The sequence below is a fragment of the Thunnus albacares genome, chromosome 3, assembly GCF_914725855.1.
Source record: "Thunnus albacares chromosome 3, fThuAlb1.1, whole genome shotgun sequence".
NCBI classification, from domain to species: Eukaryota; Metazoa; Chordata; class Actinopteri; order Scombriformes; family Scombridae; genus Thunnus; species Thunnus albacares.
This window is the reverse complement of record NC_058108.1, coordinates 34,459,559-34,475,890: the sequence shown is the minus strand read 5'-3', so window position 1 is coordinate 34,475,890 and position 16,332 is coordinate 34,459,559. Positions and strand designations below refer to the sequence as shown.

The 16,332-nt window shown below is 37.9% G+C and overlaps 1 protein-coding gene across 7 annotated transcripts; it reads right to left on the bottom strand.

Annotated features, from left to right (window-relative positions):
• Positions 1-22: 22 nt before the first annotated feature.
• LOC122973200 (butyrophilin-like protein 2) lies at positions 23-15,511 on the bottom strand. 7 transcript variants are annotated; one of them, XR_006399918.1, is made up of 7 exons: positions 13,299-13,534; positions 11,841-12,179; positions 11,592-11,684; positions 11,416-11,508; positions 11,024-11,085; positions 10,867-10,992; positions 10,676-10,793 (listed from the first exon to the last, which is right to left on the bottom strand). XR_006399918.1 is itself a non-coding variant. In XM_044340544.1 (6 exons), exons 1-6 carry the CDS (start codon positions 13,381-13,383, stop codon positions 732-734), a joined length of 819 nt encoding a protein of 272 aa, XP_044196479.1. In that variant the 5' UTR covers positions 13,384-13,521; the 3' UTR covers positions 23-731. The 7 variants fall into 7 exon arrangements, 5 of the variants coding, with proteins under 5 accessions (XP_044196479.1, XP_044196489.1, XP_044196471.1 ...); XM_044340544.1 differs by lacking the exons at positions 10,676-10,793; positions 10,867-10,992; positions 11,024-11,085; positions 11,416-11,508; positions 11,592-11,684 and adding exons at positions 23-880; positions 3,972-4,079; positions 4,632-4,769; positions 4,928-5,076 and having other exon boundaries at positions 11,990-12,179; positions 13,299-13,521; XR_006399916.1 differs by having other exon boundaries at positions 10,676-10,992.
• Positions 15,512-16,332: the final 821 nt, after the last annotated feature.

Genomic DNA, 16,332 nt, shown 5'->3' with positions numbered 1-16,332 from the left:
AGGAACAAAATAAAACCAGAGATCAGTTTTGTATCAAATTGGACTTTATGTTTGTAACATATGAAAGAGTAGAAGAGATAACAAACACACACACACAAAATAAGGCAACAAAAACAAATAATTCATCCATCCTCTAATTCTAACATTTACATATACAATCATTCACATAATACGTAGTAAAGTTCACCCAACATTCATGTTTTTGGATCAGTGTTTTAGCAGAATACAAATAACAAATATAAATGTGTATAAATATATATATGCATTTTTTTACAGGGTCTGTACACAGAGGGAGGTGACATGAATCATGAGTTGTCAGACATGGACTTGCTGAATGTTGATGGTCCAGCTGCACACCGTCAAAGTTATGGGACCAGATTTGTTTCCTAATAATTAAACAAAATCCCCTGAGAATCAAACTAAAGAAATTCAATTGAAAGTGCATAAAAATTCCACTCAGAAATTACCGAAAAAGGCAAAACGTACAATAAAACTATACAACATTTGATTACTAAATTCTCCAATTTTCTTTCTCTGATCGGGATTTCTCTTTTTTCAGTTTTGACTTCTACAGTTTTGTACCACCTGTCCCTCTAAAAGTAACTGACCAATGAGAATGCTGCTTTGAAGTGTGCATCAAATGTGGGACACACTTACAATCTTGCACTTAAGTTCTCAGGACTGTAAGTGTTGTATACAGAGACAAGACTGGACCATCACTAGTACTAATGCTAGTGCTCGTTACTGATCAAGCCGTTTGCAGTAGGACCATCCGGATTTTTGTCATCTTCTTTTGATGGAGATCCCAAATCTTTCAGTTCAGAACCGTTTGCTTTCTCTTTCTGCTTCCTCCTTCTTCTGAGGGATCTCATCCATTTCCCTGTAAGGACATGAAAAGCAGTTTGTGACACTTCATGCTGTTACACATTTACAGTCTTTTTACCATCAAATTCCCTCTTTGTGTTTCCTCAGACAGTGTTTCCCTGTTGAGCTGCAGTGGAAGTATAGTAACAAAAAGAGGGACTTTGGCACTAAAAAGACTGTAATGTTGAAAGATATCTACTTGATTTGACTCATTTGGACGCTGAAGCTTCATATTAGCTTCAGATAAACTTTTAAATACATTTTTGCACAGAAGGAGGACTGTGGATTTTGTCCCCCATCACTTCCATTGTAAGTGTATTATGAAGGGATCTTCTAATGGTCAGTATGAACAGGAGGAATGATTACAGCAAGAAAAACAGGTTTCAATGTTCATTTGGGCTCCTGACTGTTGGTTTAAAACTTGAGAAACTGTGAACCCGTCCTTTACAGGCTGGCAATTTTCTATATTTTTCAAACCAACAATGAACTAATCTACTAACATGTATTGTGTTTGTATCCAAAGCCTGATATATCTTATTGCTCTGTGCCATAGACCTCCGTTGTTGTCCAAATACTATTAAAAACACGTAAATGAGCCACAGAGCTGCACTGGTTGACATGTTCCTTCATTATGAAGAGAGTGGTTACCATAGCTGGTTTACACCAAAGAGTAAAATCAGCTATAAGATAGTAACTCTGAGAGAAGTTCTTTGTGACACAGACACCACTGAGCATGAGCTGGAACTACTCTAAATGTGATCACCGTTTCTAAACAACAACAACAACAACAACCATTTCTGACCAAACTCTTCATGATGAAGGAACATATGGCAAGCCATTTTAACATGTAATTACTAGACTGGATATGTATTGCAGATATCCGTAATTCAATTCTTCCAAGTCAAAATTAACATTTCAGATGCCCACAATGAAATTCTTCCAAGGACACATGACGTCACTTTTGCCATTCGTGTGTATTGGGCTTTCATTTTCAGAAGTCCACAATTACATTTCAGATATCTACAATAAAATTCTTATTAGTCATAACTGAAAGCTATAATATGTAATTATTCAGCATTAAAATGTCTAAAAACAACTAGACCTATGTTATATATGTTGTTGAGTTGTGTACTTACATTATCTCAAATGTTTCCAACAAGTTTCAAACCCAGAGAAATCTGTAATTTAATCAAAGTAACGGTTTCATTTGGTCGCCTGTCAATGGCGTCATACCTCCTCTACCAAAGAGTAAACAGGCACAAGATGCATACGGCGGCGCTGTGTTTGTCCGCTACAATGGCGTCTACCAAAGAGTAACTTACACACATACAAGATAATACATCGGCGTTGTGGTTGTTCCACACAAACTGTTATAAATTGGCTTTTATTCAATTTTAAGCCACGTTTTCATGATAAATTTAGGTGGTTTTTAACTATATCTATTAGCCAGAAGAAGGATTTTAGTCATTGGACGTCTGGATCTTAAGTTATCAGAGAAATAAACTGGACAAACGTTAGCAGCAGCTCGGCTAATAGCCCCTCCAGGAAGTCCGGTGCTCGCCAAACATCGTCGGAAAAACACTGATTTTTTTTTTAGGTGAAAGTTTTATTCAGTGTTTTGAACAATTTCTGCGTGTACGTTTGCTCTGGAGAGGAGGAGACCTCTGCGGGTAATTCAGCTCCCAGTAAAAACATCCCGAATGATGAACACTGGAGTAATCCTATCCCAGTGAAGCTGGTTATTTAACGACAAAGACAACAACTCCCATGATCCCTTGCTACTTCACACTGTGCATTGAAGTCGGCATTTGCTTTCGGTAAAAGCCAAAAGTGGCCACTAGATGTCGCACTACGCATGTCCTGAACTCAGAGATGATCGTTACTGATTGATCAGCTCAAACTGTCAAACTAGGCAGTGCTGATCAAATATCAATCAAGATTCTGTTACTGCGTTGCCTGTTTCTCACATCAAATGTTTTCAGAAACATATTTTAGTTACTGTGAAGCTGGAAAGTGAGCACAAAAAAAAAAAAAAAAAACAAGCACCGCCCAACTCTCATTACGTCACCCACTACGTCATCTACGTCAGTTACAATTTCAGATATCTAAAACCACATCCTGGACAGGAAGAATTACACTTATGGATATCCACAATATTTATACAGATGTCCACATTTGTATTTTTCCTAGTGAAATTGTAATTGTGGATATCTGTAATGACATTTTTACTAGTCAAAATGAATGTTCGATGTTCAACATTCTGAATATCTGGAGAGTTTTTTTCATTCTCGATATGTGAAATTAGAATTATAACTAGTAAGAATTAGATTGTAGATATCTGAAATGAGAGTTTCTCCTAGTAAGAATTGTATAAATGTAAATGTAATTGTGGATATCTGAAATTGAAAGCCCAATACACATGAATGGCAAAAGTGACGTTGTGTGTCCTAGTAAGAATTTCATTGGGGATATCTGAAATGTTCATTTTGACTGGGAAGAACTGAATAACAGATATCTGTAATAAATATCCAGTCGAGCTATTAAATGTTAAAATGGACACTTTTTAAAGATTTTTAGATATCTTAAATGTATTTTTGACTGGTTCAATCAAAGTTGTAGATATCTTGAAATACAATTTCTACTAGTAAGAATGTTTATTACCATTCTGACTGGTGAGAATACTCTTTTGACCGGGAGATATGCTACTCTGGGTATCTAAGATGTTATTACAGATAGGAGTGTGGTTCCATTAAATGTTATAACGGCTTGCCATAGTTCCAGCTCATGCTCAGTGGCGTCTCCGGTTCAAAAAACTTCTCTTATCTTATTACCTTGTAAACAAGCTATAGGAACCATTCTCTTCATGATGAAGGAACATGTCAACCAGTGCAGCGCTGCTGTTCATTGACCTGTTTTTAATAGTTTTTGGACAACGTGAGACTCATCCTTTAATCTTTGGTCTAAACTCAGAGCAAAAAGCCAACGAGAAGATTTGTGTTGCTCTAATCTCAATTAACCACAACTAACCTGCAAACACTGATCATTGAGCGAAGCTTTAAATGTTGATTATAAAAAGCTGAGCAGCAGTAGTTTGTTTTGTAACTTACGATTAGTTCCACGTTTCACCAGGACAACGACAACGACGGTAAAGACGAGAGCAACAACAACGGACAAGACGATGGCGAGGACAGTCGTAGTCTTCATGTTTTCACCAACTGAAAGAACATCAGAGAAGATATTTAGTTGAGAAGAAGGTCAAGCTCAAGGTGATGCAGTTTTCCTTCCAACATTAAAGGACATATTCACAGTTTTTCCATATGAGCAGTGAAAGAGGTTTTCCTCGCTGTAATCATTCCTCCTGTTCATACTGGATATTAAAAGATCCTTCAAATGTGCTTTCAATGTAAGTGATAGAGGCCAAAATCCACAACATGCAAGCTACAAATATTGTGAACCCATCTTTGAAGGGCTCATTTTGGGAAACAGTGATAGACACTTTTTGCCATTTTCTGACATTTTTTAGAAATTTATCCGCTTCATAGTGCCCTCAAAAAGAAAATCACAATGGAAGGAGAAAGTAGTGTTGATGGTACTGACTTTCTGTTAAAAACACCAAAATACAATGTGTCACATTTAATAAATGTGAAAGCTACCGTTGACTGTGTGAGTGCCATATAACTTAATGTTATCCTGTAATCATGCACTCAAAGAGAAAGAAAGTGTGACAAAGAAACTGTTGTTTTCTGGATCAACTCAAAGACATTTACCATGATGGTCTGACTTGGTCACATCTTCCACTGGAGGTCTAGTTGTAGTTGTAGTTGTAGTAGTTGTAGTTGTAGTTGTAGTTGTAGTTGTAGTGATGTCACCACCTCTCTTTGTCCTGTTCTGTTGGTCCTTTGGTACTGTTTCAAATAAGATACAAAACTGTTGAAGTGCTTTTTTAAATGGAAAAAATGTCTTAAATGTAAAAACAGAATTCTACCTTTTTCTGCATTTTCATTATATAAGTGAATAAAAAAACCTAAAATGATCTGTTCAGTATTAAATGCAGGTTGCTCACCAACACTGACGTTAACATCACAGCAGATCATCAGTTCAGGAACAAAACATCTGTACGGCCCGCTGTCATCCAGCTGTGCTGAGGAGATCTGCAGTGTCAGGTCTCCTCTGCTCGGCCCGTCAAGGTTGAAAGTCGTCCTGCCTCTGTACCTCTTCATCTGTGCATCATGGTTGTGCCGTTTATTTCTATACGAGTAGACCACTTCCTCATTGTCGACTCTGCTCCAATCTGCTATATAAGCAGACACATCGATTGACGGGTCCAGATGACACGGAAGAGTGACATCATCACCTTCTGCTACCTTTATTGATGGAGTTGGGCAATTAAGACGAGACTCTCCTGAGGAAACAAACATAACATTTAGGTTGTTTTAAAACATTTAAATAAAGTCTATTTTGCTGTTTCCTTCCATTTCATGAAGAAACAGCTCAATAAATTAATCGTTTGTCAAGTTTTGATGTCTTCAAATCGCTTGTTGTACTTCAGTGTCAGATCCACACTGTTATCTGGGAAACTTTCCTCCAAATCATTTACTGATGATTGCCTTGGATCAATGGAAATGATAACTAACACCTCTACAGTGTAAAGCCATCAAATACAATAATTCTGTCTGTAAGTACATTTACTCAAGTACGATTTTGAAGTACTTGTTCAAACGAGACAATATTTTATCAAAATTCAAAGATTAGAGAAAAAGTCCAAATACTCCACTCCAGCGCTTGTCAGAGGGGATGATTGTACGTTTTACTGCTGTAGATTAATCTGACAGCTTACAGTTACTTTTACTTAAAAACAAACAACGCATCATTAAAGATCATGATTTTATTAATAAGTGGTTCACAGCCTGTCTGGCTTATGATCCCTCACAGAAAAGCAGTGTCTACTTGTGTCTCCTTGTCATGTTTCAGATGTTTGTTAGTTGTTAGCAACTCCACCAAAAACACATTTCCCCTCTAAACATCTTAGATCATTTCATTTTACTGTTTGAGCCCCAAAGAGGTCAAATTATCCAAAATGTCATTGAACAAGCAAAGATTAGAGAAAAGTCTGAATAGTAAATACTCATTTGTGTATCAGAACTTTGTTTTTTCTTCTTTCCTCTCCCATTAATCATCTCACGACCCCTCAGATTTATCTGCTGACCTTTTGGAGGGGCCCGACCCCTAGGTTGGGAACCACTGGACTAAACTAGTTAACTGTATAAAGTAGTTCAAACTAGCTCCATGTCATGGATACAATACATGGTGTCGACAGTGTCGTCATAGATGTGCGCAGTAAGACGGTTGGCGGTTGTATTTCTCTACACTGAGCTGAAATGAACTGACTGCATGTAAAGTGTGACTGAAAATAAATATTGTTAATATTTATTTATAAACACGTAAATAAACGTAGGCCTTATGGATGATAGATGGACCAATCAGTCTCTATCTTCAAAACACATCTGGATTCTCACAGCGTCTATATGGTCCTGAATATAGATCAATGTTAGTAATATAACACAATAACAAAACTGATTTATGGGGAATTAATTTGCTCAAACTTAAAGCCAAATCAAGACAACAGTTTGACTTAATCAGTCAGATGAATGATGAATCCTCATTTTGTGTTTCCTAATAAATTCAACTATCTGTCCATGTTAGAGCTGTGCTTACAACAGTTACTGATGTCAACAAGCTTTTAACAGCTGAAGAAAACATCATGTTAATATAGTTGTTGTTACACATGTATTCAAAAGATCTGTAAGTCCTTTCATAGCAGGTTTTAATCTTGTGCTTTGACTTTTTTTGTTAGGATGTCCCTTCATTTGGATCACAGATTCTGCCTTTTAGAATATTTACAGAATAATAATTTTCATTCAACATCGTTACTTCCTGCTTCTGTCTCCTAGACAGACACGACAAACAGTGAGAAAACATCAGCAGTCAAGCTAATAAAACTATCAACTACATTGACATTACTGCGGTGGAGACCAACAATAACGCAGTGTGAACTTACCCGCAACACATGGTAGTAAACACAGACACGCCACAAGGATAAAATTCATGATCGGTATTAATGTCTGACGCTAGCTCATTTAGGCTTGGCCTAGCTCGTAGCACCGTGCTACTTCCGACAACGACATTTCCGTCACACACATTACCCCCGGATTGCGTGCATACCGCCACCTACCGTACGGGAGTATGTAGACAGGTCCTGTTTACAATAGCTTACTCAAAAAAAAAAAAAAAATCATATCACCTACTAAATTCTGTTAAACAATCCGGTGTTTACTAATTTAGAATTATAGAAATTTGAATTATGACTAGTAAGAATTGTATTGCAGATATCCAGAATGATCGCTCTAAATAACAAAAATGTAATTGTGGATATCTGAAATTGAAAAGCCCAATACACATGAATAGAAAAAGTGACGCCATGTGTCCTAGGAAGAATGACGTTGTAGTTATCTGAAATGTTCATTTTGACGAAGAAGAATTGAATTACAGATATCTGCAATAAATATCCAGTCTAGTTATTAAATGTTAAAACGGCTTGCCATATGGAGCAACCTCCTGAGAATACATGAAACGTTAGCAACTTCCGTGTGGCTGATAGTGGCCTTTATATCATTAATTTCTGAGCGAATAGCCGCTGTGTTTACAATTTCAGAGTCAACCTCTTTCAATTCACTTTTTAAAAAAAGTTAAAGTCTTCTTTAGCTCTGACCTGATAACAAAGATGTCCGTTTTCAAATCCACGGCGGCGTCCATTTCTGACTCAGGCCTCAGGTTGCTCACAGCGGCCTGTAGGAAGCTGGAGCTCGGTCGCGATTGAAGTAACATCCACAGCTCACACTCGTTCCAGAGTATCTCATACATGTTAGAAACCGATATTCTCATTAAATTTGGAGAAAGTACGCAATGAAATTATAGTTTCAGAAAAGTTAAGCAGGAGCTCGGCTCGACACGTCCGACTCGCCCGACTGCTGGCTCACTAGCGCCCCCTACCGGTCATAGCACAGGCTTTTATAGTGAAAAGTTGGGGGCGGAGTTTCTGTTGAAGGTTTTGAGACAGGAAATGGGGGGTAGAGAGGGGGGGTAAAGGGGGGGGGGGGGGGGGGGGGGGGGCTAAAATGCCTAAAAATGTTGACTCCCAAACCCGCAAATTAAAGCAAACATCGCGAAAAGTGGAAAGGATTTGGCGTTTCACCAAAGTAGAAGATTCTTGCTTAGTCTGGCAAGATAGTCTTAAAACATATAGGAAGGCCCTCTGTAATGCCAGAGCCGCCTATTACTCAGCATTAATAGAAGAGAATAAAAACTGCCCTAGGTTCCTTTTCAGCACTTTGGCTGACAAAGAGTCATAACTCTACTGATCCATGTATTCCTATAGCTCTCAGTAGTAACGACTTTATGAGCTTCTTTAATGATAAAATTCTAACTATTAGAGACAAAATTAACCACCTCCTGCCCTCAACAGGCACCGTTCTCTCCCCAAACACAGGAACCTTGGTAACGGCAGTAAATCCTGACATATATTTGGACTGTTTTTCTCCAGTAGACTTGTCTGAACTAACTTCAATGATTTGTTCAGCTAAACCATCAACCTGTCTCTTAGATCCCATCCCAACTAGGCTGCTTAAGGAAGCCTTACCCTTAGTGAGCACTTCTTTACTAGATATGATCAATCTGTCTTTAGTAACAGGCTATGTACCACAGTCCTTTAAAGTAGCTGTAATTAAACCTCTTCTTAAGAAGCCTACTCTTGATTCAGGTGTTTTAGCCAATTATAGACCTATATCTAACCTTCCATTTCTATCCAAGATCCTTGAGAAAGCAGTCTCTAATCAGTTATGTGACTTTCTACATAACAATAGTTTATTTGAGGATTTTCAGTCAGGATTTAGAGCGCATCATAGCACAGAGACAGCACTGGTGAAAGTCACAAATGACCTCCTAACTGCATCGGACAAAGGATTTGTCTCTATACTTGTCCTGTTAGATCTTAGTGCTGCATTCGACACAATTGACCATCAAATCCTTTCGCAGAGACTGGAACATTTAATTGGCATTAAAGGAACTGCATTAAGCTGGTTTAAGTCCTATTTATCAGACCGATTTCAGTTTGTACATGTGAATGATGAATCCTCCGTGAAGGCAAAAGTTAGACACGGAGTTCCACAAGGTTCTGTACTTGGACCTATACTATTCACCTTATATATGCTTCACTGTCAAAGGAGTCCTCTCCTCTTACACAGAGGTGTGTTAATAATGCAACTTGGAAAAAAAGTTCATATTAATGTTTTCTTTTCTACTCCTTTTATTATTCTGTCTTCCTCCAGTGTAGGAGATTATCATACTCTCAGTTCTGGAACTCAGGTTCCCATGATGCTTTGGGGGATGTAAACAGGAAGTATGCCGTTGCAATTTGAGGCAGTTTTTTCTTTTAGCCTATATTTGTTTACACTTTGGCAAATTACCGCCATTAAAAATATGCTGAATTATCTATTATCAGCTGCTGTTTGCAGTGTAGTCGTGTGTACAGACAACCATGACTGGATGACTTTATACTGAAGAAAACTTAAAAATGAGGAAATTATCAAGCAAATTCTTTTTTAAATTACTATTTCTAAGCGGATTCATGGAGGTTTATTGGAAATGCACAACAGAGGAAATAACATCCTCGAAAGTGTAAGTCACACTGAATCTAAAAACTATGTTCATCATGTCTGTGTGTTCAGATTTGACAGTGATGACTCAAACTGTGACTCCTCCACTCTGTCAAACTCTTTATAGTAAGACTCTTCTAAAACATGTGTATCATTTTCCGGCGGACAGCCTGGACGATCAATACGAGAAACAGACTCATATCTATTAATAGTATAAAGAAAACAATGAAAACTCACCCGTAACAATTTGACTAAAAGTGCAACAATCTCAGGAACGTCATAAGTAACATCATGATCAAATCAAGGCGAGAGGTTTTCATGACATCTGCATCAGGTGCCGACAAATCCCAAAAGATGCTGCGAGTGAAATCTCAGACACAGATATAACAAATAAACCAGAACAATCTGTACATTAGATACTCTAGAGGGAAGAGAGAAAATAAACAGACCATTTCATTATAATAATAATGACTAAAAACAGAATGAGAACAACAACAGTAATATTGGTAAACAGTAGTCATTTATTAATGGCAGTGATTGTGAGACAAGTAAAGGCAATTTTGTTATAATCATTATAGTTGAAAGAGCTTTATGTTAAAATGCTGCAGAAAAACAAAGTACAGTCAAGACAATTAATAAAAATACATCAAAACGCAACAAGAAAACAAAGTAAAGACAAAAACATTCACTCAAAAAGACGTCATACACCAGAGAAAACAGTTTCCAGTTTGGTTTTAAATGGACACAACGGTTTGTTTCAGAGAACAAGACCAACTATAAATACTTATATTACTATAAATAATTATATTACTATAAATACTTTGATCTGATCTGGATCTTGTTCTAGTTCTAGTGTTGTTGTGTGAAAACCTGAGAGACCAAACTGGACTGTACTGAGGAAAAGTTAAAGTGCTTTCAAGTATATAAGAACATTGAATCTGATTCAGTATTGCAATAGAAGCCAGTAAAGAGAGTTAAAAGAACAGTTCTATTACCAGTAGAGTAACACTATATGTATGTTTCTTCCTCTTTCTCTTCAGTTATTAACTGATGACACCACTTAAAAACCATTCTGCTTTTTTTTTTTTTTTTTTTTTTAAACAAGTTTCAATGTTTGACTAATTCAGAGATTATCTCAGAAGAGTCAGAGGTGGAGAATTTGACTGTCAGGTATTCAAGAAAAAGCTCTTTTCAAACTATACTTCTGAACCAAGTTGTCAAATTAAATCACAATTGTTATAAATGTGTAACACTTTAATTAGTCCATATGAGGAAGTTAATGGATTCTTTAATTGCACTTTGGTAAAGCTGGTGATTAATTATGGTTTCTCTCAGTGCATCAGATCATCTGCTGACCATCACTACACCTCTTGCTGGATGTTTTCCACAGTGATGTCCAGGTCTTCACCCTCTTCTGCTGCTCGGTTCATCAGGTTTTCCTTTAGAACGTCGTTTGACGCCATCTCTGCCTCTTGCTCCCTCCGTCGTCTGAGCCTCCTTCAACAATCCTCTGAGAGAACATGACAACCAGTTTGTGACACACTGAATTCACGCCATTTAAAAGCACGTATATGTTTACTGGTGAGGTGATGTGTAGTAGAGCCTCATATTTTATGATATATACACACACATCACAATATGGTAAATGTATGCAAATAACAAAAAATGATTTTCAAAGCAATTAACTTTGCATCATTGTTCTGCATCACATGACTGCAAACTCTTCACTTACTTAAATATAAACTTAACTGTTTGTTTTTAGATGTGATTGGATAGAAATGACATGATAAACATCATATTAGCATAATGTGATAAAATGATGTAAAAGTTTGTAACTTACTGATTGTTCCTCTTTTCACCAGCAATCCAATGACAATAACGAAACCAACAACGGTAGCAGCAGTGGGATAGTAAGTCCTCGTCTTTGCAGCATCTGAAGGAATATTAGAAAGAGTTGAGTTGAGAAAAACGGCAACAACAAAATGTTGTTTTTCATTCTGATCATTAATCGTTTACCATGATGGTCTGACTTGGTCACATCTTCCACTGGAGGTCCAGATGTAGTGATGTCACCATCTCTCTTTGTCCTGTTCTGTTGGTCCTTTGGTTCTGTTTCAAATGAGATACAAAACTGTTGAAGTACTTTTTTTAAATGAAAAAATGTCTTAAATGTAAAACAGAATTCTATCTTTTCTGCTTTTTCATTATGTACGTAAATAAAAAAACCTAAAATGATCTGTTCAGTATTAAATGCAAGTTGCTCACCAACACTGACGTTAACAACACAGCTGATCCCCAGTTTAGGAACAAAACATCTGTACGGTCCGCTGTCATCCAGATGTGCTGAGGAGATCTGCAGTGTCAGGTCTCCTCTGCTCGGCCCGTCGAGGTTGAAAGTCGTCCTGTCTCTGTACCTCTCCGTCTGCGCATCATGGTTGTGTCGTCCGTGACGATAGGAGTAGACCACCTCTTTCAGGTCGATTCTCTTCCAATCTGCTGTATAAGCAGAGACGTTGTTCAGCGGGTCCAGATGACAGTGAAGAGTGACATTATCACCTTCTGCTACCTCTATTGACGGAGTTGGGCAACTGAGACGAGATGCTCCTGAGGAAACAAACATAACGACATTTGGATTGTTTTAAATCTAAATAAAAGCTTTTTCTTTATTATTTCATTAGGCCTACAACTTTTGCCGCAACGCAACCCGACATCATCCAGCAAGACGCTGCATTTTTCCAAGTTGTGGGAGGAAGCTGAAGCACCTGGAGAGAACCCACATAGGCACGGGGAGAACATGAAAGCTCCACACAGAAAGGCCCGAGTTGGCCAGTGGGTTCGAAACCAGAACCTTCCTGCTGTGAGGCAACAGTGCAATCAAGTATAAATACTCTGGACTGGTAGTGTTTTAAGGAAAAATGATGCTTTTGAACAGTTTTTCTATTTGCAGTTTTCTCTTTTTGTCATTTCAAGGCAATTTTCAATCTATGAAACAAAACTTTTGCTTTTTCTTTTGCAAAGCTTCTCTGTTTTTACTCTTAATAATAAATAATCAACCATCTACATAACTTTTCAGATAGTTTTATTTACGCATTTTAGGGGGCAGTAACAATTAAATGGCCTGATATTTCCATTTCAGACTCAACCTCTTTCTGTTCACTTTTGAGAAAGTTAAAGTCTTCTTTACCTCTGACCTAATAACAAAAATGTCCGTTTTCAAATCCGCGACATCCATTTCTGACTCATGCCTCAGGTTGCTCACAGCGGCCTGTAGGAAGTTGGAGTCGGGCTCAGCGATCAGGTCGGAGCTCGGTCGCGATTGAAGTAACATCCACAGTTCAAACTCGCTCCAGAGCATCTCATACATGTTAGAAACCGATATTCACATTGAATTCGGAGAAAGGGCGCAATGAAAGTATAGTTTAAGAAAAGTCAGGCCGGAGATCCGCTCAATACCTACTTCTTCACTGCTGGCTCACTGACGCAATGCAGGATAAATCGCTAGCATGCATATTCAACGGTGAAGTGAAGATATGTACAATATATACTGTATATACTATATATATATACACAAAATCAAGTTATTACTAATGTTATCTACGGAAGAAAAGAAAACCTGTTCAAGACTGTTGTAAATGTTGTCCAGCCCTGCGGACAGCCTGGATGTTCAATACGAGAAACAGACTCATATCTATTAATGAAGGAAAGCGAACAATGAAAACTTACCCGAGACAATAACAGTAAAGTGCAAAACACCCAGGAACGCCATAAGTAACATCTTCACTATCAAATCGAAGTAAGAGGTTTGCATGAGATCTGCATCAGGCTTCGACGATCGCAATCTGTTCCCTGCGTCCGTCAGACAAACTAAATGTGCTTCATCTGAGCGCTACCTCGATTCCGGGTTGTCCTGTGCTGCGTTCACGTGTAATGGGACGGATGGAAAGGTGGGAAAGAATCGCATGTTAATAATATGTGACGCCATCAAGGCGGTTGCATGACCACAGAGTTGGTCGTATGATGATTAATATACGGTGTATTGACAGCACCAGATGCATTAAATTAGTGTTTAATTAATTGCACCAACATTGAACATCGGTTTTCGCGCTCTGCCGCAGGTACAGATCTACCGGTGTGGCAGCTGCCACCCTTAAATAATGCCTTGCCATCCCAGCTGCCAACCCAGTTTGGACAAGATGTGGCTTTTTAGAAATTCACAAGAGTGAAAGCCCAGTGTCCAAATGCAAGTGAAAGCAACACGCCAGCAGGGTGTGTTCGTGTGTGTGTGTGTGGTAGTAGGGGGGGAGGGCCTGCAGCGTGTTGCTTTCAAATGCAAGTGAAATGCCAACACGCTGCTGGCCCTCCCCCCTACTACCATATACACACACAAACACACACTGTGGATCACTTGTATATCACTTCATCTGGATGCCTTTTCACTATCCATTAAATCCATTAAGTGTAATAATTCGTTTTGTATGCTTTTGTACAGTTATGATTACAGACTGTCCCTCTATCTCCCTACACTCGTACATTTTGAGTGTAATTCATTTTTGAGAAAAGAGACCAAACACACAATAAACAAAGTTAAAGCTGATTTGACTTCAATAAATCCAAAACAAGTCTAATATTGTGTTTCATCTGTGATTTAACTTAGAACATCTTTAACTCTTTTGGCAAAGAGTAAGGCCAGAATTTTATAATCATTATTAAGCTGCAGTGTTATTGGGCACCAATTATCTATAGAAAGTGGATCTTTTTTGTCTTTGAGATTAAAGTGATGATACCCTGTGTCTTTGTTGGTGGAAGTGACTCTTTTTCTATACTTTCTCTACATACCTCAACCTCTCATAAAAAGGCATAACATCTCTGCAAACGCTTTCTAAAATTCGGCTGTGACACTGTCACACCCTTATATTATTCTTCAGATCACCTATGTCATGTGAAACTTCCTCTGGGTTAATAAGGTACTCACATAATCTCATCAGTAAACATTTTACAGAAATTGACAGAATTCAAGAAAGAAACAGCAGACTCTTCTGAGTAATTTGAATTACAGAGTTCCTCATAAAATCTAGAATAACAGTTTGCTTTCTCATAGAGATCCTGAATATAGATCAATGTTAGTAATGTAACACAATAACAAAACTGATTTATGGGGAATTAATTTGCTCAAACTTAAAGCCAAATCAAGACAACAGTTTGACTTAATCAGTCAGATGAATGATGAATCCTCATTTTGTGTTTCCTAATAAATTCAACTATCTGTCCATGTTAGAGCTGTGTTTACAACAGTTACTGATGTCAACAAGCTTGTAACAGCTGAAGAAAACATCATGTTAATATTGTTGTTGTGTAGAGTTACACATGTATTCAAAAGATCTGTAAGTCCTTTCATAGCAGGTTTTAATCTTGTGCTTTGACTTTTTTTGTTAGGATGTCCCTTCATTTGGATCACAGATTCTGCCTTTTAAAATATTTACAGAATAATTCATCTACATACATGTGTAAGTCAAACCCTACGAGTTTATTTCTGCCTCTTGATTTGAATGTGTTCATGTCTCTCCATCACCTGACGCCTGAGCTGCTTTTATGTGTTTCTCTTTCCTTGTTCGACTTTTTCCTTTAAATGTTGAATCAGTTGCACCTTCTTCTTTTTGAATCAGTTCTTTACTTTCTCCTTGTTTTTCATTCAACATCGTTACTTCCTGCTTCTGTCTCCTCGACAGAAACGACACACAGTGAGAAAACATCAGCAGTCAAGCTAATAAAACTATCAGCTACATTGACATTACTGCGGTGGAGACCAACAATAACGCAGTCTGAACTTACCCGCAACACATGGTAGTAAACACAGACACGCCACAAGGATAAAATTCATGTTCGGTATTAATGTCTGACGCTAGCTCATTTAGCTTAGCCTGGCTCGTAGCACCGTGCTACTTCAGATAGCGAAGTGTCGTAGTAATTCAGACAGCGACACTTCTTCACACATTACCCCCGGATTGCAATACCAATTATGTGCATACCGCCACCTACCGTACGGGAGTATGTAGACAGGTCCTGTTTACGATAGCTTACTCAAAAAAAAAAAAAAAAATCCTATCACCTACTAAATTCTGTTAAACAATCCGGTGTTTACTATTTTAGAATTATAGAAATTAGAATTAGGACTAGTAAGAATTGTATTGCAGATATCCAGAATGATCGTTCTAAATAACAAAAATGTAATTGTGGATATCTGAAATTGAAAGCCCAATACACATGAATAGGAAAAAGTGACGCCATGTGTCCTAGGAAGAATGACGTTGTAGTTATCTGAAATGTTCATTTTGACGAAGAAGAATTGAATTACAGATATCTGCAATAAATATCCAGTCTAGTTATTAAATGTTAAAACGGCTTGCCATAGTGAGACGGCTTGCAGCCGGAAAAGTCCCTAACAGATGGCGCAACCTCCTGAGAATACATGAAACGTTAGCAACTTCCGTGTCGCTGATAGTGGCTTTTATAGCATTAATTTCTGAGCGAATAGCCGCTGTGTTTACAATTTCAGAGGCAACCTCTTTCAATTCACTTTTAAAAAAAGTTAAAGTCTTCTTTAGCTCTGACCTGATAACAAGGATGTCCGTTTTCAAATCCACGGCGGCGTCCATTTCTGACTCAGGCCTCAGGTTGCTCACAGCGGCCTGTAGGAAGTTGGAGCTCGGTCGCGATTGAAGTAACATCCACAGCTCAAACTCGTTCCAGAGTATCTCAT